Source organism: Alligator mississippiensis, chromosome 12, assembly GCF_030867095.1.
Source record: "Alligator mississippiensis isolate rAllMis1 chromosome 12, rAllMis1, whole genome shotgun sequence".
NCBI classification, from domain to species: Eukaryota; Metazoa; Chordata; order Crocodylia; family Alligatoridae; genus Alligator; species Alligator mississippiensis.
In genome coordinates this window covers 13,440,737-13,464,506 of record NC_081835.1, presented here as the reverse complement: position 1 = coordinate 13,464,506, position 23,770 = coordinate 13,440,737, and the positions used below count along the sequence as shown (strand labels likewise).

Sequence of the window (23,770 nt, the reverse complement as noted above, 5' to 3'; positions counted from 1 at the left end):
TAGGCATCTCGTCTGTTATTTGACTCCTAAAGGATAGGATATGTATTGGATTAATTTGGTTGTGTAGCCAACATTACGCCTGCTTTGTTCTTGGCCTCCATAATTTGAAATAATTGTGCAAGTACATATACACTCTAAGAAAGTTCTGACCATGATACACAACAATGTCTACAAGCACACGGTTACATACACACACCACTGATGATTAAAATACTTAGCAATCACCCCAGAAACTTCTCTGAATACAGATTTATTATTCAGCAAAAAATTACTTGTAAAGCAAGAGAAAATCTGCTTGAAGTAGAACACCACACTCGACCTATAAAACATGAGAAACCTTGCTTTGGATTAAGACTGTGCTACTGTAACTCTTATACAACTATAATTGTTTAACAGCCTCATTGGTGATAATTGGCCTGCTTTGCATGATAGCTAACTCCACCAGCTATTAGCCAAGCTAGAGAAACAAAGCAGCCCTTGTAGACAGATGCAATGACTGGCATTTTCATATTAATTCAGTTAGTACTGGAGGCCTACTTTTGGCCCAAACCAAAGCAGAAAAGAAACCAAAGAGGGAAGCCAAAATACATCTAAATGAAGAGCAGGGAGCTTTTAGAAGGTTTCAGTTGTGGTACCTGGTTCACAAGATGGTTTTAGTTCCTTTTTTGTTAACCCTTTTTGACTGACAGCTGCAACACCTACCTCAGCTAAAAGGCTGTTAGTATTTAAATCTACAGGCTGGTGTAACAACATCAAAGACAACGGAGAGGCTGCTTTACATAGAATCATCGAAAATGAGGGTTGGAAGGGACCTCAGGTCACCTCTAGTCCACCCTCCTGCTCAAAGGAGGACCATCCCCAGCTAGATCACCCCAGCCAAAGCTTCGTCTAGCCGGGTTTTGAAAACCTCCAAGGATGGAGTTTCCACCACCTCTCTGGGTAACCTGTTCCAGTGTTTTACTACCTTTGTAGCAGGAAAATTCTTCCTTGTATCTAACCTAAACTTCCCTTGCTGCTACTTGAGACCGTTGTTCCTTGTTCTGGCAGGTTGAAGAGGTTGAACACCTAGCCCTCCAAATGTCTTAATTCCTGGAAAACAATCATAAGATACACTGAAAGAGAGTCAACTGATCAAAAACAAATATTTGCACTGTTTTCACAAGTACCCCAGTAAAGGAACTTTATATGATGGAGAACTACAGGTACAGCTATGCTACTAAAATAAATTAATTAAAAACTAGGGCACAATGTATTGCTGATAAGGAGTAAAATACTTGCTTATATAAAACCATAGAAACTAAATTCTTTGTGATAAAAGTACTTGTCCAAAATTTACAAAGTGCATGCACAATAGGCTGCATTAGCATTCCTGTAACAATTTACCACGGAAAATTCAGAAAATCTGTGACACTGGAAAGAGGAAACACAGTTCGCCCAACCCTGATCCTATGTATAGGTTAAGAATAAGGAACTAACTCTACTCCTAGGAGGTTCTTGCTTTGAGAAGAACTAATAGTTCTCCATTACCCGTCAGTTTATTACCAGGGAACAACCCCTTAATTCAGAAGACTGTTTGCACCCAATGTTTCTTTCCTGATTATCAATGAAGTATGAAAGAAAGAACCACACAGGTGGTCAGACATACCAGCCCCAAACAATCACTACCTGGGTCTAGAAGAAGAAAGACACTTCATTTTATTTTCCCACCTTTGTCACCTCTGAAGATAATGGATGAGAGGGAACTCTAGCCGTTAGGGGACCAGCCCAGAAGACAGGGCTATTGGGGAAAGAGAAAGGAAAAGACAAACCAACTGCAACGGTCACACAGGCAGCTGCAACAGAGAAGGGAAATGGATCCAGTTCTTTCAAGCCCTGGCTGTTACCCCCCACTTTGAACTGAACCCATGTTGAAAAACAGTCTAGAGGGAAATGACACAAAAGAGATGCTTCTACAATACAAAAATGGTTCTGCTTTTTTTAAATAAAAGTACTACATAGCTGATAATAATAATTATTTCTCCACCTCATTCATGTCATGGATAATTTGAACTTCCCTACCTTAAATATCATGTAGAGTTTTTCAAGCATTGTATTTTCATCCATTTTAAAAGTAAGGAGATCTTATTTGTCATTCACCAGAAACAATTTAAAAGGTTTGTAAATACATGTTTCCATAGATTATGTAGTGGAAATTGGTAAAGTCAAGTAACAGGTTAACTCCAGGGCTCACACAAAAACACAGATCTGCTACTAAGTAAAAAGCATATCTATTCAGAGAAATATTGAAATTTCCCCCCACTTATAGCATTGTGTTTCCTTTTAATAGGGCATCTGAAGAAATACAGATTTTTTTTTCTGGAAGAATGGACCACAAGGTTACAGCATTCAGACAGATAATCAGCCTAACTAAAACAAAAATGCAAGCTATAAAGGGATCTCAGCAACTGTGCAGCTGACATTTCCAAATTGGCTGAAGGGACATGAACATCCACTGATTTTAAATGGGAATCAGGTGTCCACATGGCTTTGCAAATTCTACTTTACGTGTTCATAGAAGAATGAATCAATTAATGCCTATCATGCGCTTAAGAGGAAAACTCATTGGTGACTATTTTTCAAAATAACTGTAAAGGTGGGGATTTTTAAAAAGCAATTTCTTTCTAGATTTGCAGTGTCTACAAACTCACCTTCTCCTACGTTTCTAATGTTCCTCCCTGGACAATTAGATCTCCCCAGGGTTGCTCTGTACCTGTCAACATCCCTGTCATTTAATTAGCAGCATCTCGTGTGATCCTTCTTCTCTCCAGACAGTCTCCTTCCCCTAAAGTTAGCAACTACTGACCTTATGGGCTATGTTCTTTTAACTGCTCTTTGCTTTTCTGACATTCATATATAGCTTCATAGTTAAAATAAGACCTTTTCTGCTTTAGCTCTTTCAGATCATTATCTGAATGGGTTCAGATGGAATAAAACAGATGTGAATAGTCAATGAACATTCAAATGGAATTAAAACTTATTTTCAATTCAGCTATGCCAGCTTACACTAATATCTTGGTCCCTATCTCTGATTTTTCCCTAAGACACTGACACAAAATTCAAGCAATGTTCTTGTTAACCATCTTCAGCTCTGATGATAGAAATTCTCATATATTTTGGGTCAGAAGACCATTACTTTTTTACCACTAAAAATTGCACTAAAAGCCTAAAAGTATTTTTCTTCAGATCCAAATATGTGGTAATTGCATAATAAGGAAAATGATTTTTGATTCTGGAAAAAGTCACAAAGCAGTGGTCAAAAGACAAAAAACACATCACAAACACCCACACAAAATTTCAGTAATAGAAAGGGTTTATTAACAGCATTTCTTTTCACCAAAAAAAGAGAGTCAAATGCAAGACTTGTTTGATAGGACCCCACCAATGTGAGATTAATTCTCATGCTCACAAAGTAAGTAGTAATGCTTCCGAAAAACCAACCCTCAAAACTGTTCACAGACACTCGTTCCAAAGTAACCACTAGGAACAGCTACAACGAAAAAGATATTCAAACTGTTTTTAAGAACACCTGCTTATTTTAGTGTAAAGATAAGTAACCTCATGTATGTTCTATATTATTTTTATGCTCCCAGCCAACCTAGGTGAGGTTGCTAAAAATGATTCAGAAAGCATCTTGTCAGCTGCAAAACCTAATCGCTGTAATGAACTTTTGATGAATTTTGTTCATGTTAAATTTATAGTGAACGGACCTGGTTTTTAGGAGGTTTAAGCTGATGCGTCTCTATTGATAACAACATAAATACCATGTTGCTCTTAGACTTAGCAATACAAGTTTACAACACCTGAAATGTTGGCCCGATATTTTCCTTTTTATAGTTTTTCTTGTTAATGAAAACAGCTGATAATGAAAATGTGAACAATTTTTAGGGTAGTTCCTTGTTCGGAGACATGTCCCTATTTGATATTATTTAACAAGAAAGTAATAAAAAAACTAGATGTTTTTCTTACCTTTTTGGAAAGCAGGCAAAAGCTATACTGTAGGTGGAATAGTGTACCAAGTAACAGATTTTTGAACACTCTTTCTTACTGGCGGTATGCAGTTTACTGGAAAAGTAAATATATTGATATGTACAATACATATGCTCACAACAGATTCTTTTGCTTTGCCCTTTCATCAAGACCATGCTATTTTTATTTGACAGATGAGCTGGGATTAGTACAGTTTATGTCATAATATGGCAGTATATGACATTTGCTGTGGATCAGAAATAAACCAGAAAGATGAAATAGGCAAGATCATGTCAGTAATGTTAGGAATCAACACAAATGAAGAAAGAAAAACAAAACAGCACAGCATGGTAGCATTTGCACAGCAGTGTCTGTACATCTCTCAAACATAGGATTTCTCCTTTCGTATACACCATTCATAGCCTGCTGATGGGAATTCAGAGGGTCAATGTATGTTCTTAACACAAAAGGAATGAAGATCGACAGATTTTTTTTGTCTTATTATCCTGTCACTGTGAGACAGAGAGGCCCATCAGAATGGGGCTTTCACTTTTGCTTTGCTTATACAGCAGTTACGTATCTTAACAACACATAGCAAAGAGGCACTTCAAAAACGAAAAAACCCAACACATCAAGTTTTGGTTCGGGTACAAAAGACACCCATTACATTTCAATACCAAGCTGCATTGACTGTCAAGCGGTTTTGATTTTTCTAACGTAAAAGCAAAAGCAAAGAAGTCACCTTGGACAGATCTCCAGATATGCTGAGCACTTAAGGCCCTACTGACTTTACACAGGAGTGACAGTTTGCTCATCACTTCTGAAAATCAGGCCCCTTCAGAAGTTCTGCCAGCAGTAGAGGATCGTACCTTTTTGCCACATCCCATCATATCACAATACCTCAGCTAAAAATAAATAAATAAGGAAAACCTATCTAATTCAACAAGCTATTCTTTATCATCATCAGGGACCCTCGTTTTCTCTGATTTAAAAAAATGCCCAATTTTCAGATGAAAAAAAGTTACCCCAAATCCACATTTTTCCGTGATTAAAATGAAACACCACTATATATCTATATAGTTACATCAAATCCACATTTTTCCGTGATTTAAAATTTATATATCTATATAGTGGTGTTTCTTTTTAAATCACAGAAAAATGTGGATTGGGGTAACTTTTTTTCATATGAAAATTAAACGTGCCTTTTGGAAGTACTAAATGATGGAGCAGTAACAGCCCACATTTGCACCGTGCTGGAAGCGTACAGTTATTTTTGGCCGCTATGTCACCAGAGCAATACATCATAATGAGGGAACGTGTTGCTATGGCAATGTAGCAGAGGCATCATGGTTTTTGCTTGTGGATGCTATGTCGCCATATATATCTCTATATGGTGGTGTTTCCTTTTAATCATGGAAAAAAGTGAATTTTGGGTTACTTTTTTTTCCATCTGAAAATTGGGGATTTTTTTTTAATCAGAGAAAACAGGATCCCTGATCATCAACTGATTTCAGCTTACTTATTGCGCCTTAGCTTTATTACCTTGTCCTTATGCCCTGACCTTACTGAGGTTTCATACCTGCTACCCTTTATTATTATAGGCCAGTAGAGTGCTCAACAACAGAGGTCATTCTGAAATCACAAAGAAAAGCATAAGGAGGGAAAAATCAAAAGGGGGAAAGAAAATGACCACTGCTATTCCTCTGTCCCAATGTCTCAGCTGACATTACTATTTAGAAGGACAATCTACCAATTTCATCAGTCACAACAAAGTCCTTAGTTCCCCAAAGGATGAAAATGACTTGCCAAAACAGTGACTTAGGAGTTCCAGCTCACTGGGCACGTCTACAGGTGTCTCTTCCTGTGCCGTCATGCAGTATTTCCAAGAGGAAGTACTGCATGACGGCGCAGCAATAGCCCATACTGCACCATGCTGGAGGCGCACAGTTATTTTTGGCCACTATATCACCATAGCAATGCGCCATACCGAGGGAATGTGTTGCTACGGCAATGTAGTGGAGGCTTCATGGTTTTTGCCTGTGGACACTATGTCACCGTAGCCTGTTGCTACATCAGCGTAGCATCATGTGTAGATGTGCCCACTAAGAGGCTATGGTCTATAGATTTGAAAAATGTTGGGAACAACAAAAACTCACATCGAGCAAACTTCAAGTGGCAATTGCCAAGATAAGACAGGCAGCTGGTCTCCTAACTCCTGCACACTGCAATCCCATTGCCCATTACCTGAATAGTCTGCACCCCATTAGGAATTGTCACTTCAGCAGTTAGCAGTGCTACTATGAGTAAATACCATCAATGTATTTCTGTTACTCATCTCATGGGTACAACTCTTCAATGTGAAAATGTGAGAAAGAGACACTGACAGATACTAAGAAAGGAGGCAGTACTGCATTCACACTGATGAAAAAGTACAGAGCACTTTGCCTCTGAAGTATTCTTATAAAGTAAGCTGTTTGTAAAACAAATGCCCTGCCAGCAAGGCCTGTTACATCTAGCGTGTTAAAGAGGCAACCCTTTCATTACAGAACAATTGAGATCTTGATTTGCTGATGCTACTTTTTGTAAAACCATAAATCAAAGTAAGTGGCTAAGTATAAGAAGTAATTATACGTAAATCTTCACTATAAGCTAAGTATGGGTTGGAGATTTTTTGTTTTCTTCCCAAGTTTGACTCTATTCTTATGGCAGAAACATAAATATAGTATGGTTTAGGAAGAAAGGGCACTCTCTATTCACTAAGCTTAAGACAAGATGAGTGTTTTTTCAAATACTGTGAAATTCAACCAATGTACAACATGAAAGAAGAATGAACTTGTTAAAGGAAGGAAGCAAGCTGCTGTGCACCAACTTCTGCTCATCATAAGCTGCTGGAAAACATTTTTAATGCAAACATGTAAAAGCAGAACAAAGCTGTTGAATGAGTAAAAGCATGCATGTGCCAGATGGCAAACTGTAATGGTTATCAGTATTGTTAAAAATAAAATTGTTAAGAGATTGAAAGGCTTGGTTGTAATGAATTCCATTCAACATGAAACATCTTTTAGTTCACAGTAAGGAGCTCAACTTATGAAATTTCCTGCTTCCATCAAATGCCAACCTAAAATCAACAGTGCAGTAACTCATAGTTTCAAAGTAGCTAGGGTCAGGAGGGACTTGATCAGATCATCTAGCCTGACCCCCTGCCACAGGCAGGAATGAATCCTGGGTTCACAAGACCCCAGGCAGGTGATCATCTAACCTCTTTTTGAATTTGCCCAAGGTAGGGGTGAAGACCACTTCCCTAGGAAGTTGGTTCCAGATTCTGGCCAACTCATGATGGTCATTCCATTTTAGACTGTCTTTTTTTTGCCCCCATTATTGCCCTTGCTTCTAAACCTTCACACTTTGGCCCAAACTTCATAGCGCTAAATAACCTCACTTATTTAGGTCCCTGTGGCCCTCCTTACATAGCATTAAATAACCTCAGTTATCTAGGGAAATGGGTGCATTCAGCATTCCTCGGGAGATGATCAAAATTAGCCCTTGTGGAATGTCACTAAGTCCAATAGGCCTTGTGTTCTTTCCATGGCTTACACGAAACATATCTGGGTTGTTAGGTAGCTGCTCTTTAAGATTAAAAGTAATCAGTAAACTTGTGTTAATAACAACACGCAAGTTTTAATAAATCATTTTCCTTTCAATGCATTTATTTACTCAGGTGTTTGACACTAAGCCTTGGAAGCTAAACTGCATAGGCAGCCAAAGCTGGGTTTAATTGTCAGACACCCAAAAGTTTGGAGGTACATGAATCTCATAAGGTGGTTCACATATCTGCACATAGTATTTATTAAAGGTTTTTCCCTCCCTCTGTACATAAATGGCAACCCTCACCATCTAATACTTGAACAAACAATTTAGTAGCAGAATAATTAGGAAATGTCTTTGAAAAGTCAAACTTGAAAATCGAATTGTGCTTTCTTAATTAAATGAAACATTTGATTTGTAAGTTAGATCTGTACTCAAAGTAGCCCTCTGTAATAAAGTATATATCGATTCATCAATTGCATTCAACAATTTTTACCTTCAGATATAATACAATCTGTAATGATGGAAACCAGGAAATGACAATCAGCCTGTTATAATTTTTATGTTACCGCACAATGGTTCAGAACTAAAAGGGGCATCCACTTTGTTCTCTGTGCAGAACATATTGCCTCTCTTTCACTGATAACAATTAACGATCAGTGTACAACATATGAGACCACCTTGAAAAAATGGTAAAAAATGCATTTTTAAAAATAAAATTGCATTATTTTGACATTCAAAATTTAGAAATGAAAAATACACCACCACTCTACCTGTGGCATCACAGATATTTAGCTTTTCTTGTTTACTTTTCATGTTTCAAAATTCTGCAAGTTTTCCATCAGCTTCACAAAGTCATGTTGCTATTTAAACACATACTTAATATCATCACAATATTAACAGGTTGGAAAATTTGATTTTGTTCTCAAATTTCAGCTGTATCCATCTTTATGGCTGCCTACAAATATGACAGCAAGAATACTAGCCTAAAAAATGTTAACACTGTTTCAATGTGAAATTGCAACATTTTTACAAAAAATAGAAAACCCATCAATCTGCTTCTTTAATGTACTGCATTATGTCATATATAAATATGCACACAAAGAATATCTCCTAAATTATGGGTTTGATCCTATACTCACTGAAGTCAATGGCAAACACCCACTAATTTATATTTTGTTAAGCTGGTCCTTACACCAGAACTTACGTGTGAAAACATTTTAGGCACAGAAACAGTTGAGATTCTTTGATTTTCTAAGTATTGTCATCAATGCACCTGTTCTGCAAATGAGACAACCTGAGTAGATGCCTCAGTTAGCATGAACATTGTGTATCTATAATTAAAGTATTTTAAAGAAAGACTGTGATTGGAGAATTATATAAAATCAAGCAAAATAATATTTGGAAAAAGTCACACAGCTCAATACATTATAAGCACATCACCTGGTAGGTTAAATTAAACAAATATAGTTAGATATCTAGGAGTCTGTCATGGAAATAAAGAAGAATATGAAAAAGATTTTTGTGGCACACATGCGAGTAGCAAAGCTCTATAGGTGTCATTGTGTTCTTGGCTGTACTCCAGATTTAAAGCATGGGTCTACTTACTCTTAATGGATACCTATGAAAAACCAAACTTGTTACAAAGTGCTGGCCAAAAACTCCCCTTTTTGAAAGAAAAATTGATATTTTCAGAAAATGACAGTATTCCTAAAACTTTTCTTTCCATGAAAAAGTTTATATTGTCTTTAAAAAATATGAGCATTCAAAAACTGAAAGTTTCAGTTCAGGAATATCTCGGAAGACCAAGATGATCTTGGAAGATGAAATTCAACATGACCCGTAGGGGAAAACAGAAGGCACTGCAGCAACATTTCTGAACTGGAATTTTTAATTTTAAACCCAAAGGTTTGGGCTGAAAATTTTCAGCTTATATGAAAAAATGCAGATTGTTAATTTTTACTGCAAAATCTAAAGGAGGAGGGGGGAAGAAGCCGGGGAGTGGGGGCAGGAGCCCTGGGGCTGTGCTTCAAAAGCATACACACTTTCAGTTAGATTAGGGTTAGCCCAATCTACAATCTACGTACAGCATCTCCTTAGGTGAACTAAGATCAGGCGAGCCATTTCTTGCCCCAGCTGAACTCCCCAAACATTGGACAGTCCACACTTAGACTGACCTAACCCTAGCTAGGTCACTCTAAGCACAACCTGTGCATATACTCAAGGTAAATGTAGCAGTGACTGGATTTACAGGGAAGGGGAAAACTTGAAGGGGGGAGGAATTAATTTGGTGATATATGATACTGAATAACATGAATTTAACTTAGGGGAATTTCTGTCAACCTCATTCAGACTATTCAGTTGATTTCACTGGCACTCCTGCTTAACTAACATTGAACATTAGTAAATATGGCAGAAATTGTTCCTTAATTGTTTTGGAATATTTCTTTACTGCCTCATAACTGTCTCACTTATCAATAATGAGGGAGTCCATAACTTCCGAAGAAGTTTCTCACAGCAGCTAGAATATATTTTGTGTATGTGTCTGAAAAAAATCATCAGAGAAAAGATACCCAAAGGGAGTAGTGAACGAAGGCGGGGAAAGTGCTGCGTCAGTAATTTGCTAGCCATTTCTAATGTGCTTTCTGTTTTGAGGCAGCTATTCAGACAGTAGTTTTAATAGATAAAAAGTGGCAGAGATTTCAGAAGCTAATGGATGAACTGAACATGGGCAATGAAAGGCATTCCTTCACATTTGGATCTGGTTTTCATTAAAATTGCAGACGTTCCTAAACTTTTCCAATATGCCAGAAAGTTGTGCAGCTGTTTCCTTCCTGAATTCCTTCCAGATTCAAATGCAAATGGAAATAAAATTTGATGGCTTCACTATGTCATTTTGTGCTTCTATATACCATGCCATGCACATAAAGAAAATTGGCAGTTTTATCCTAGCTAGTTTCCTTTGAAATCAGTGGAAAGCCTAACATTAATTTAAGTGTAGCCAGACCAATCTTTAGAAGAGAACATGCTTAAGCATAGTAGAATGGGTTATTGTTTCAAAGCAGTGAGGAGAAAAGGAGTTATCATCATAAAAAGAGATACTAAAATAATATTTTATGTTCTATATTATTTGTATTTAAAATATTTAATGGAAGAGATCAGGTTACAAAAACAGAATATAGGTTAATACATCCGCAAAATACACAAGAAGCCAAGTAATAAGATTAGAAGTACTTACTGTTTGGGTCTACATTTTCACAAAGTTCTGTTTTTGCTTCCCCATTGGGCCTGTCACTAGTTTTGTGCGAAAGCCGCGATGACATAGTTGCTGCTGTCACTACGGCCTTGAAGCTGCGTTTCCGTTTCTGGACATTTAGTTCAGGATGGAAGATGATGATGTACACTTTCGGCATGTAAAGCATCCCCAGGGCCACTGAAGCACTTAAGTTCATGGATATTGTAAGTGTGGTAGTTTGTATGTAGAGCTAGGAGACATAACACATGAGACACTATTACAAATAAAATGACTTGGAAATGTGCAGTAAGAGCTAAAGAAGAGTCACTATAAATTATAATGCTAATTGAGTTGGGTTAAACTAAGCGGCAAGCATAGCACTTCGAGAGACGCATCAGAATGAGGGAAGTAGCTATCATACTACTAAAGTTGGCTTTGTTAATTTACTAGCATTGTGAAACATCTTTAAAGAATCTGCACCTAAAATCTGAACCCACAAGTTACGAAACTCTTAACCACCAACTGGCATCAATGATATTAGCTGAGACTCAACAACACCTGGGAGTATGTCTACACTCATAGGCACCAACCTTGTTTTTCTGGTGGGTGCTTGCAGACATAACCTCCCCCCCCCCCCCAACCAAAAAAAAATGGTGCTTTACTTTTAACTTGGTGCGTTCCCATGCCAAGCCCCATGCATGCCCAGAAGGGCGAGCACATTATTTCAGCCTGGCTTTGCAAAGATCAGATGCTTTAGTGGGGTTTTTCTGGTACTTTTATCTAATAGCTAATTGAGTTGACTTTAGCTAAAAGCACCAAAAAGCCCCACTGAAGCATCCAATCTTTACAGACACTGCAGAACCAGGCTAAGGTAATGCACTGCTTCTTCCAGTAAAGCATTGTGTTTTTTTTTAATGTCTGTAAGCGTAGCTCTATGGGTGCTGAGCATCCACTATTTTTTTAGGTGGGTGCTTGAGCCCTGGAGCACCCAGGAAGTCAGCGACTATGTGTACACTACACTCTGAGATAGCGATATCAGAGTTAGGTCAGATACTATAAGTAGCTTTGTCTGTGCTGAGCTCTGTGCTATATACGGCTATATTGCCTCCAGTACTTTGGCTAGCTCATTTAAAAAGCTAGTGCAAGTATCCATAAACCACACTGCGCTATGATCTTACAAAAGCTGTTAGTGTTCTCATTTATGAATATTGTGCATGTATTTAATTCAGTGTGTGAAGGTCAGACTCAGGTTTAAAAAATACCAGTGTAAATCTAGGGTTAGTGCCACTTCAGATGAAATTAGGCTCTGGCCATTATGAAAGACAAACACCACTGATAATTTATAAGTGAGTATAACTTGCTAGGAAGTTTTATTACAGCTACCTTTTACTAGCATTGTGAAACATCTTTAAAGAATCTGCACCTAAAATCTGAACCCATAAGTTACGGAGAGCTCTAAACAACCAGTTGGCGTCAGTGATCACTGTGAGATACATTCTGGGAATTTTTTACAGTATTTTCAGATTTCTAACTTTTATTCAAATATAGCTCTGTAATGATTTGTAAATTGATGACATACAATTATTAGAAACAATGCTAGGAATAGGACTCAAAAGTATTGAAAATACTTAAAATATTGCTACAGTGAGGAATACACAATGTGAGATACTTAATACACTTTCTACAAATAGGTGGACCAGGGCATGCTGTCTGTCTTCTTTTTAAGTTACCTATTCTGAGGATACTCTGAATATATGGAATGGAGCAAGACTCAAGACTGAAGAGGTATTGTTCTGATTGTGCAAGTTTTCACATAGGGCAGCAGATCGGTGAATCTGTTAAAAAGGATGAAAATGTTTGACAATGCCCCATCAAATATAAAACACATACTGCAGGGCCACTTGCAGGGACAATGATTACCCTGTGGATGAAGCTGAAAAGAACTGCTTCTGTGAGGCAATCTTTTTAGTACTGAAGCTATTTAGTGAAAGCCAATCTGGGTTTATGATGCTAAGAAAAATGAATTAGTATAGTTTAATACCCACCCTGTGTTCATTTGTCCAAGTGCCTATATTCAGGAGAACATGAATGCTTTCCAACTTGCTAGGTTTATCTAGACAGCAGGTGCTATTATGTTGATTAAGGACAGCAGGTGAAGACATAAAACATTTGCCCTATATGAGCATCTCTCTGCGTAGACATGAATGACCGACAACTAGTGTTACTCAGCTTCTATTCATTGGATAGACAAAACTCATGTTGACTTCAACAAGAATAGTAAATACATCAGGATCTTGTGAAAATATATAGTGAATCCAAATGTCTTTCTGTATTGTATATATGTCAGTATGTCTCTCTCTGTCTAAATGTAAAACACATGTCTATTTCCCTTATGCACGTGCAATTGCATTAACACTGGCTAGAGACAGAAGTTATGCATAAACCACTATAAGCGATCGAAAACTGATTCAAATCTGTAACACAACAGAAGCACATAAACCACTTTCAAAATGGCCGAAACCAGCTTAAGAAAAATCTGGATGGATGTAGTATCAGACTTAACTGATTAGGTTAAATCAGCTTATTGAAATTCTGTTCCAGATCCCCTCCATATTCAAGTTAACTCACAGTCCTCCAGCATCCCAGGATGCTTTGCAAACCTCTGCCCCCCTTTGCAGGATGAGTGGGATAGCCTTGGCCTAAGCTCTCTGCTCCAACTGAGCAGGGAGATGTGCTCTAGCACCAACTGGCTTTTGGTGGGCTTCTGCAGGCATGTGGCTGCATTTCCAAAATGAAAAGTGAATGTCTGTTCACTTGATTTTTGGTTCAATCTATGCAGCTTAGACGAACCTGCAAAGACTGAATTGATTCAGTATTGGGCTTTTTGACTGTCTGTACTTAACCAGCAAGATACAAAAACCTTTGCATTGATTTCTTGGGATCCAGTTATCCTCTCAGTGTTGAACAGGTGTAGCTTTGAAGTCAGTGACATTACTCTAGTGCAAGTAAAAGGAGAATTGGGTTCCTTGATCTCTCTCTCTCTTTATATTAATATTATGCATTAATAAATAATCATGATAATTTGTCATTAATCACTGAGGAGTTCAAGAAAGGTAGGAAGACAGAAAGCCTTTTAATTTTCAAAGTGCTCTGCAATATTTAACTATTATTAATTCCATGTACTGCTTTGGTAAGGAAGGTGAGTAAAATCATTTCTATTTAAAAAATGGGCTGTAGAGCATATAGCATGAATATAAGATGTAGAGATCCAGAGATCACTTTGCACCTGAATGTTTTTCTAACATCTCTCCCAACTACACAGTTGATCCAATAAAAGATATCAGCAAAGAAGTCATTAATAGTGACCATATATGCATCACCATTGACACAAACTTATTTACTGCCTTTCCAAGGCACATCTCACTGACTGCGAGAGTTGTCCATGACAATGAACTTCCTTGATAAATGAAGACTAAAATTCTACAGCACTGTGGTAACCCATTGAAATTAAAGATGACAGGAGGACAAAATGTTGGAAGGCGGCTGCTGTATATCATTGATTCTCAGCTGATGTATATCACTGTGGATCAACTAATATCGAGGAAGAGAGAAGGACTGCTTAAATCTGCTGGCCCAATGTCTTCAGCATAAACCAATGCTGGTGTAACTACAGAAGTTTAACAATCTGCTGACATGAAAAATAAACTCATTTTCATCCATGTTGACATGGTGTCAATAACTTTTTATCTAGGCGCACAAAATTATTCTTTTTGATTCCTTGAAAGTAACCATTAACATTATCATGGAAGGGGAGGCTAATGTATTATTTAGCTGGCAATATGTTTTACAGCACACAGTTCTACACTGCTAGTGAAGTTCCATAACTTGCACATTGCAGGAATTTGGGAGGGTGGATTAGAAAAGAGCCTACGTAGAATGAGACAAGATGAGTGACACACAACAATTCTCAAGACAAATAGGAGCTTTACAGAGCAAAGGGAAATTATCACACCGTTATTAAGCAGAACCTTAGTTTTGTGAGTTCTGACTCTGCTTTCTGGTTTTACTAGTCAAATATATGAATAGGGGTTTGCAAGCAAAGATTCCATTCCTTACTTCATATACTTGATTAACTCTCAACACACATTTCTGATAAATTGAAATCAGTGTTTTACATAGAAAAGGTAAAATTTAAGTTACAATGGAAACATACTTCCAGCTTGTCGTTTATGGATGGTCTATTTAAATGGAGAGTTGGATACTTATGAACACAGGCTTAGAAGGGACTTCCTTCTTGCCCGATATTTTGCAATCTATTCTTGAACAGAAGGCAGAAACACTCTTGGTTTTAGGCCTCAGTCCAGACCCCTATTTCCTTACGGAGTTTATAGAAAATGTACGGGCTACACAAATTACCAGTTCTGTGGCTAACCAGATATGAATCACTTAAATGAGGTGCTGCAGTTTTAAGGTCTAAAAATATATAAATTCTAGCTCCGTATATCAAGTATGCCGTACTGACATCAGCAATACATCAAATTTTGAAGGTATGTGTTTGAGACAGCAAGGCCCTAAGGATATCATTCAGATGCAAAGGCACCTAGATTTTATCATTTATTTTACATAAAAGGTTTCCATTTGAATTTTAGACTCCTGTATTTTCTTCCGGATTCTTGCTTTACTCATGTAAATGATGAAAATTGCCTAAAATCTCGAGAAGAAATTAAATTAGTCTTGAATAAACAGATACATTGATGGGCAATTTTTATATCACAGACATCATAGTATCAATAGGAGTATTGCCATGAGTAGCTATTACTCACATGAATAAAGCAATGCATAACCAGGAACTCTTGTACCATTTACTCATTGAGCAGCCGGTTGTTATAGTCAAGTATGTAGTGGTATTTCTCTTCTAAAAGCCTGGGATTTTAAGGGTCAAAATATTTCCTGCAAGTTAAAACTTTGCATAGATTGTCTGAATTCCAGGATCAAATGACTTTTTTTTAGCTGATTTAGTTGTTACAAATCATGCACTGGATTATTTTTTCTTATGATTATGGGAAAAAAAAAATTTTGGTAATACAAGATATTTTGGCATTTATATTTGCTTAGCCTGATTTATCTCAGCTTTATAACTGATATTAAAATAGATGTTGTTACACATCATTCAGATGAATGGGGCAGTTTATAGCTCTCTCAAACTCTTGTTCCAGATTGTTTGAGGACAACGCCTCATTGCTTACATGATGTTACACAGACATAAAGGTGAGAAGCAGTTTTTAATGTAAGTCTGGAATCAGGAGCTATGGGACAGTGATTGTACTGTGCAACTGCAAAATGATGAAAAACAAGGGGATATAAATATAAATGCTATACTGCCTTTTCTCTCTCTCAGTGACTGCTACTGCCAAGTACACTGAAGTTGCCACAGCATTCTTTGTACAGGCAATAAAAAAGGGAGGGAAACATCACTCTCTTTCCTAAAACATGCATCCTTTTTGCATTGTATTTTTAGCCCAAACTTCTTAAAAAGAGCAACCACCTCATGCATCCAAAGTTATTTAGCAATGCATTCATTGTCCAAAGTAGTACAAAAGAGGCACAATAAGCTTTCAAAGAGAGAACAACTGACTCATAGCTAAAAAAATCCCTCATCACACAAAAACTCTGTTAATGTCTTATGCAAACAGAAAGCCCTTTAGTTATAGCACCTATGCAACCTGCATTGATTCAAAGCTCAATCAGTTGCTCCGGCACCTTTAACTTCCTACATCCCACTGGGTATCATTTACATGTTCCCTACCAATGCCCTACTTGGCTGGTCAGATCTGATGAGATCAAAGTCGAAAGTAGCTATAACTTATTATTAGGGATAACAATACCAAACCTTAATAATGCCCACTTTCTGGCAGCATTTTCACAGCATTTCATAAATATATCCACTGCAAAAATGAGCATGTCTCCTCTTTCTTTGGACAAGATGATTGATGGAGGTACCAGGCAACCATAACTTTATCTAAGCAACCATACCTTCCACAAGGATTAAACCTTTTTTTTCTCCCTGAGAAATGTAAAATATTACATACAAAGCAATTCTGCCTGCTTTCCTTCACAAATCCGGCTCAGTAATCCTCTTTCCATGTTCACTGGGCTTTTCCAAATGCCTCATTTCCTAGGTGCCTGTAGCTGACTCCCCTGATCTCTTTCTCTCTTCCACATGGGTACAAACAGACGTCATTTTCTGTTGCACCTTCAGCTGTCCCAGCACAGCTGATCCGACCAATCAGCAGAAATACATATTACTAGAGCCACTGTCCAACTGGTTCAAGCCCCTGCCACTTCCCGGGACTTTAGGGATCCAATCCCATGGGACGTGTGTGTGGAGGTATTACTAATGTTTCAGCTAATCAATAGTAATTGTTTCATGAATCTGCTCTATCCCACAGGAGATGAAAACTAAAACAGGACAGTTTATCCAAAAATGAAACCAAAATGGTAAGTTTTTGCAGTTTAGTTTCTCCTTGCTACAAAATAAAGCAGACGCATAGAAGAGTGAGAGTGGAGTAGCTGACACGGGGTAAACCTCTTTCCCTTTAAACTCAGTATCATTTGTTCATTTGCTCTGCAGTGACCATACAGGGTGGGATAGTTTGAAAAAGAAACTTTTTTCTCTAGATGTAGCACATTCACAATAAGATGTAGGGGTCAAAAGAAGTTTCTCTCATCTTCAACAAGGGGACAACATTAAAAAAAAAAGTTTCAGCTTCTATTCCCTATAGGAGATCAGTTACACTAACAAAGAAACAGCCACATTGTTTTTGATTAAAGGAACATACACACACATATACACTTTTCACATTTTAAACCACAACTGTCACCATTGGGGCAATATTTCTATTTTTGATTAGAAAAACTGGAATAGAATAATTTCTGAGCGGAATAGTCACAAAACAAATCTAAACAGCTTCATCCCAAAATCTGGAGAAACTCTGAACCTTCATGTATTCATTTTGTGAATGTTTTACAAATCTTGAGTCAAAACTTGCTAACTACAAGAAAATATGAAAACCAAAAACTTGTGTAGTCTTTAAAATCGGAGCGGTATGATCATTTAGCAAGCAACATTTTTTACTTATATAGTGTGTGCTTTTAGCACTACAGAAATATGGAGTACCAAGTGATTAGCATGGCGATATTAAAGCCAAAAAAACCCTAGGAAGGCTTAAAATCATATCTTGATGTTCTGTTCCAGTTTGGCAACCTGGAAATATGATATGTTCAGCACAGTGCATCCCAGGGGATGTGTCATTGAATCAGCCTGGAGAAGATCCGACATAAGGGGTTTTTATTAGTCTGTACATTCTTCATCATTCTTTAATCCTATCTAATAATATCATTATTAAATAGGACCAAATAACGATCATAGCTCCTTTCATGTCTAGAATTGTCAGGCAGTTCTGTCATTTCTGGTCTTTATATTTTTAAACTATTTTAAAAAACATGTTTCCAGGCTTGAATTTGAGTAGTGCAACTTTATTGACGAATGGGACCAGTAGGGGAAGACAGATTAAGTGCAATCATAATCGTCTCGTATGGCCTCACTTGTATGGCCAAACTGAGCATGATATCTAGTACTGCTCCCAAGATGTACAAGTGAGTCACAGTCCCCCTGTGAGTGCTCTATGTGATTTAGTAGTGGGGAGCTATCCGTGCAATCTGTCCTCTCCCATCATCCAACTTGAAGTCATTTCCCTTCCTTGTGAAACAAATTGGTTAAAATTTACAAGACAAAGAACTGAAACCAAACACTAAACAATTCATTGCAAGGGAAAGTGGGTATTTCTAACCCATGATGCAGACAAAAGCTGTGGGTTCAAATTAAGAGTCTTCTGCCCTACAACAGTGATCAGATGGTTTTAGCAGAAAGCCATCCCTTCCCTACTTCAGGAGACCAGCGGTAGTCCCTAATGTTGCCCGTAGTCTAGGCAGAAGTCTAAAACTGGGGTCAGTAACCTTTGCAAACAGTGGGTTGCAACTTGAAGCCTGACTGCTAATCTCCTGCTGCTGGTCTAGCACTCCCTGTTCTCTTTCATGACTCTCCCCAGGTTTCCATTTAGTGTTGCCAGGAAGTGCCACAAATTTCTGTGAACAGCAGCCACACTGAGGAGCAAATTCAGCAGGAAGGGTAGAGATCAGGTAGGGCTGGTGTCAGCAGGGGCTGCATGGGCAAGAGCTGGAGTGTATTACAGGAATGTGCCGAAACAAACAGCATGCGGCAGGCAGAAGTACCCAACAGAAGCCCTCTCTTTGGCCCCACCACCATGTGCCACTGATTCCCCCAGTTATCACAGGTTGGATCCAAATTCTTTCTGGTCCAGATCCAGCCCACAGGCCATAAGTTGCTGACACCCTGTTCTACAACACCCAGTGGTTTACCAGGATCAAATGTTTGCCAAGATCCAATGTTCAAATTTTTCAGCTACATATCAGAATCTAGTTGATGAGGTTGCTTGAGATATTTGACAGGGAATGGCAAGTCAGATAAGGATCTGAAATGCCTACTGCAGGAAGAGTAAAAGATATCTAGACACGGTGTCAACATTGAAGGAAGAGACTGGAAAGGGAGGTGGCCATCTATGGGAAAAAGAATGATTGTAATGTGTTTTCCTGGAGTAATGGATGGGTGGGACCCTGAATAAAGTCATTTGTAAGATTCAGACAATCTTGCCATGAGAATTTAACGGTACCTGAATCACAATGAACAGTTTCTTTGTGAGAGGCAAATATTTAGGAGGGCTTGAAAATATACAACTATTACAAAGTGATCTAGGTTACACTGCAGATTGTTATGTAGGGTGTGAAGCTTACTAAGTTTTACACATGACAAACGATGCCACCCAAATGACATTTGATAAACAAATGATAGTAGTTATGATGACTGCAGCTATTACTGTATGAAATAACGAGGCATGCAAATGGTCTTTTGTGAAATTTCTATAGGAATGTCAGGGAATCATTCACACCATCTGATTATAAATTTGGCGCTTTGTAATTACAAAAAGGTGATACCCCCTTCAGGGACAAGAAAGTGACAGGAATTTACTTACAGCACATTCGCTTTATAATAGCTGGTAATTTTGCTAGCTAGATGACAGGCAAACTGATTTGCTATTAAAAGTAAGCAAAGATCATGGAGGGACTGCATTAGGATGTTACATTGCTTGATTAAATGCAGGAGGCTGCCCTTCCATTTTCTTTCATTGAGGCAGGGTGGCTCCAATAAGCAGGTTGTCCACATCTACAAAAAATCCCTCTCAAGGGGTGGAGGGTGTGCTGCCATTCTTCTTTCCACAAAAAAAGCATCTTGCGCTCACAAGAGCAGAGATTTATAGCAGTTTATTGTTCAGTTTAGTCAAATACAGGCTAAGTAAATACAGACACTTGGAAAAAACTTCTAATTCTTTTTCACTAGGGACGTGAACGGTTAAACAATTAATTGTTTAACCAGTCAGTTCAGTGATAACCAGTTTTAGCTTACCGGTTACTGTTTATCCTGGGGGCTGGTACAGGAAGCTGGGGAAAGGCAGCCCTGTGGTGCTCCAGCAGGAATGGGAAGGCTGTAGGGCAGGAGGGAAGGAAGGAGAAAGGAGGGGAGGGGTTGCCTGCTCCCTCTCTCACTGTGTACCAGCAGCTGCAGTGGGTTGGTAAAGCCCGTGGCTGGCTGCTGCCTGCCTCTCCCCTCCCTCCTGTGCTGCTGCAGCTGGTCCCAAGAAGCTGCGTGCCAGTGACTATAGCCCTTTGCTGGCTGTTGCTCCCCTGGGCTGGGGGTGCTTCCTGGACTTGCTACGGCTCCCAGCTCCCTGCAGTGTTTGGGGTGGGTGGGTGCAGCCCCTCTTCCACGGTGGGGCAGGGCAGGTGCCCGCCCAGGGCTTAACACCTCCCCGCTAGCTTCGTAGAGCCATGGGCTGGAGGCCCAGTGCTGCTGTGCCTGTCCTCATCCATGCACCCAAATGATTAAATGCATTACAATTACATTTAGAGGGCACACCTGAATTGCTTTGTAATTACAACAGGTTAAACAAATATTTATTTAATCAGTATTTACATCCTTAGTATTTACATATTGGTAGACTTCTTGGGTAAAACCGCATCTCCACATTAAGTCATTGGCAAACCCCCTGCTGACTTCAATGACACCAGCATTTCATACCCAACACCCTTAGAAATTAGTTTTTAAATCCTCTCTTTATCCTGCATGTGGATTGTACATTGTCCAGACCAAAGAGACTTAATTCTGATCTCAAGCAGGGATAAGTGAGGAATAGCTTCCAGAGGCTTTTCAACCAGAATCTGTGCCCTGGGCAGCAATAACAGGTGTTGGGCTGGCTGCGGTAGCTGGGGTGGCAGCAGTGGTGGCTGCTATTCAGGTGTGCCCTCTAAATGGGTGCTTGCGGCTGGTGCCCCAGTCATTAAGCTATTGGTACCTACCACTCATCATGCTATTGGTAGCTCCCTCCTCTGAATCTATGGAATTACAGTGCTTACCACACTGTGAGACTGGGAAGCCATTTTGCAGTCAGCACACCCTCTAATATAAGCTCTTTCTTCATTTATTAAGAGCTACACTATGCAATGCATTAACCATCATATTTGATACATTTCTTTGTGTAATGCACAAAAGCACAATGTATTTATGGCTGAAGTAATTAATTAGCTGTCAGATGGACCCAAGCAGGACTAAAAGGAAATGAAGTTTGACAGGTATTCTTCTTTGTATGCTAAAAAAACCCCTCTATCTTGTGAACACATATGATTTCCAACCTGATAAAATGTCTGTTGTAATGCTCAAAAAGAAGCTCTTAGAAGATCTAACTGAAATTTACCTACCTGGACTATTCCAAAGGTTATAAACACTTGTTTTCTATGTTCGCCAGACAGCACAGTGACAACAGTCTGGATGATTAAACAGCCTACTAAATTATTTCTGGAACTGGCAACTCAACAGCAAGTAGTACCCGCCCACGAAGATATCCAGAGAAAGGGGTCTGGTGAACCAGTTAATTCTATGAGGTTCATCTTCTAGATATACCTTTAAAATGAAAGAGGTGTTGGGGTGAGTGTTCACAGAAGAGGTAGGAGTCATAGTGCCAATTTTAATTCTTACTGAGATATGGCAAGGAAGACTTGCATCCCATGGTAGATCCCTCTGCTCTGTATAGTTCTGACCCCTTTCTCAGGGTGAAGAGGTTCTTTGCCCAATAATAAAGATAATATATAGCTCTTCAAAGCTGTTTGGAGATCTGTCTTCTGTTCCTCCCAGAACATGAATGTTATTGTGTATTGCTCAAAACAGTCCACAGATGTTATAACTAATTTACTTATACTGAAATCTTAACAATAATGAGAAGAGAAACAAAACTGAAGTGTACCAAGTTGACAACCAAGAGCAGAGATGATCCAAGCACGATGCAGGGCCCAGGGCAAATCAGCCTCTGCGGGGCCCTGCCCCTGCTCCCGCCCCTGGATGCAAGGAAGCCAGAGGCAGATTTGGTGGGGGGAGGGGAGAAGGGTGCCGAGTGGCCTGAATGAAGCTGGTGGCAGCGCAGTTGCCGCGCTGCTCTGCCCAGCTCCGCAGGGCCCCCCAAAGTGCTGGGCCTGGAGCGGTCACCCCGATTTGGGCCCCTGCCCCCCGGGACGGCCCTGACCAAGAGTTTTGGAGAGTCAACAGAGATCAAAGGAAGCTCAGCTCAAAACCTGTGATTAAGGCAAGGGGAAAAAACACTTTACCTTTTCTTAAATGGCAAATTAAGAATCTCCTACTTGGGTTGATGAAAAAATACTTCCACTTGTCCTGATGCTAGCTTTAAATTAGAAAAAGGGATAGCTTTAAGGTCTACAACAGCAGTTCCCAACCTTGGGGTCGTCACTGCATTTGGGGTTGTAATGATAAAAATGGGATCGCAAAGACACTTGACAGTGTCAACCAATTATGATGAAAATCACAGAAAAAAGCAGGAAACAGCAGATTCCCCTTGCAGGCTGGCAGAGATCCAGTCTGCAAGGGGATGCTTGGTGCTGGGGGGAGTAAGATGATGGCAGTCAGACAGAGGGTGCCACAAGCAGGTGCACACAAACGCATGTAGCAGCCAGGCAGCATGGAAAGCAGCTCCCGCAGCTCCCTCCAGGTAAGTCTCAGGAGGGAGGACAGATTGAGGCCCCCACAGTGAGGGAGAGAGTGGGGAGGGAGTGGGACAGAGCTGAGGCTGGGCATGCTGCCTAGCCGAATGAGTGCATGGGGCCTGGGGCCGGGGCAGGAATGCAGGGACCAGCTGGGGGAGCAGCAGAGAACCATGGGTGGCTCATTTGGGAGAGGTGGGGGGGCTGACTCACTATGGCTGTACGCACTCCTGGGGAGGGAGGCATGGAGGGGCATGTGCCCCCCAGATTTCTGCTGAGTGTGGGGGCAGGTGTGGGCTGCCCACTGTGGGCTTGGGGCTCTCCTACCCTGCTGCCCTCTGCCCTGCTGGGCCACAGAAGCCCCCAGGGGAGGGCAGTAGGGTGGGGAGCCCTGAGCCCACAGTGGGCAGCCCACATCCTTCCTCCCCATGGGCTCCACTCTAGCCATGCCACCTGTAGGGAGCGGGATGCATCATTTTGGGGTTGCAGAAAATGTTCAAAGTTTAAATGGGGTCATCCTGAGGAAGAGGTTAGGAAGCACTGGTCTACAAACTGCAACATGTCATCATTTATCATTTAAGCTGGTTTGCTTATAAGGACAATGAGTAATTCAGATTGTGTGTTGAAATGACAAAGAGTTGATTGTTCTCGTCCTTCCCTTCCCTTCCCCAGTTTTGCTTCCAAAAATATTGACTGTAAATAATTATTATTTCTTGGAAACCTTGAAATTGTTTTGGCATAAACTGGCTACAACAGTGGCATATT

General features: G+C 39.5%; 1 protein-coding gene across 3 annotated transcripts in view; it reads right to left on the bottom strand.

Moving 5' to 3' along the window:
• The window catches only part of GRM7 (glutamate metabotropic receptor 7), a 558,095-nt gene that overhangs the window by 59,079 nt on the left and 475,246 nt on the right, over positions 1-23,770 (bottom strand). For 2 of the 3 annotated variants that reach the window (XM_059716000.1, XM_019499726.2), the window contains 2 exons: positions 10,829-11,075; positions 4,006-4,101 (listed from right to left, as the gene is read on the bottom strand). In XM_059716000.1, the coding sequence (XP_059571983.1) occupies positions 4,028-4,101; positions 10,829-11,075 (321 nt within the window). In that variant the 3' untranslated portion in view covers positions 4,006-4,027. The remainder of the gene's footprint in view (positions 1-4,005; positions 4,102-10,828; positions 11,076-23,770) is intronic. The other variant, XM_014604538.3, reaches the window with a different exon arrangement.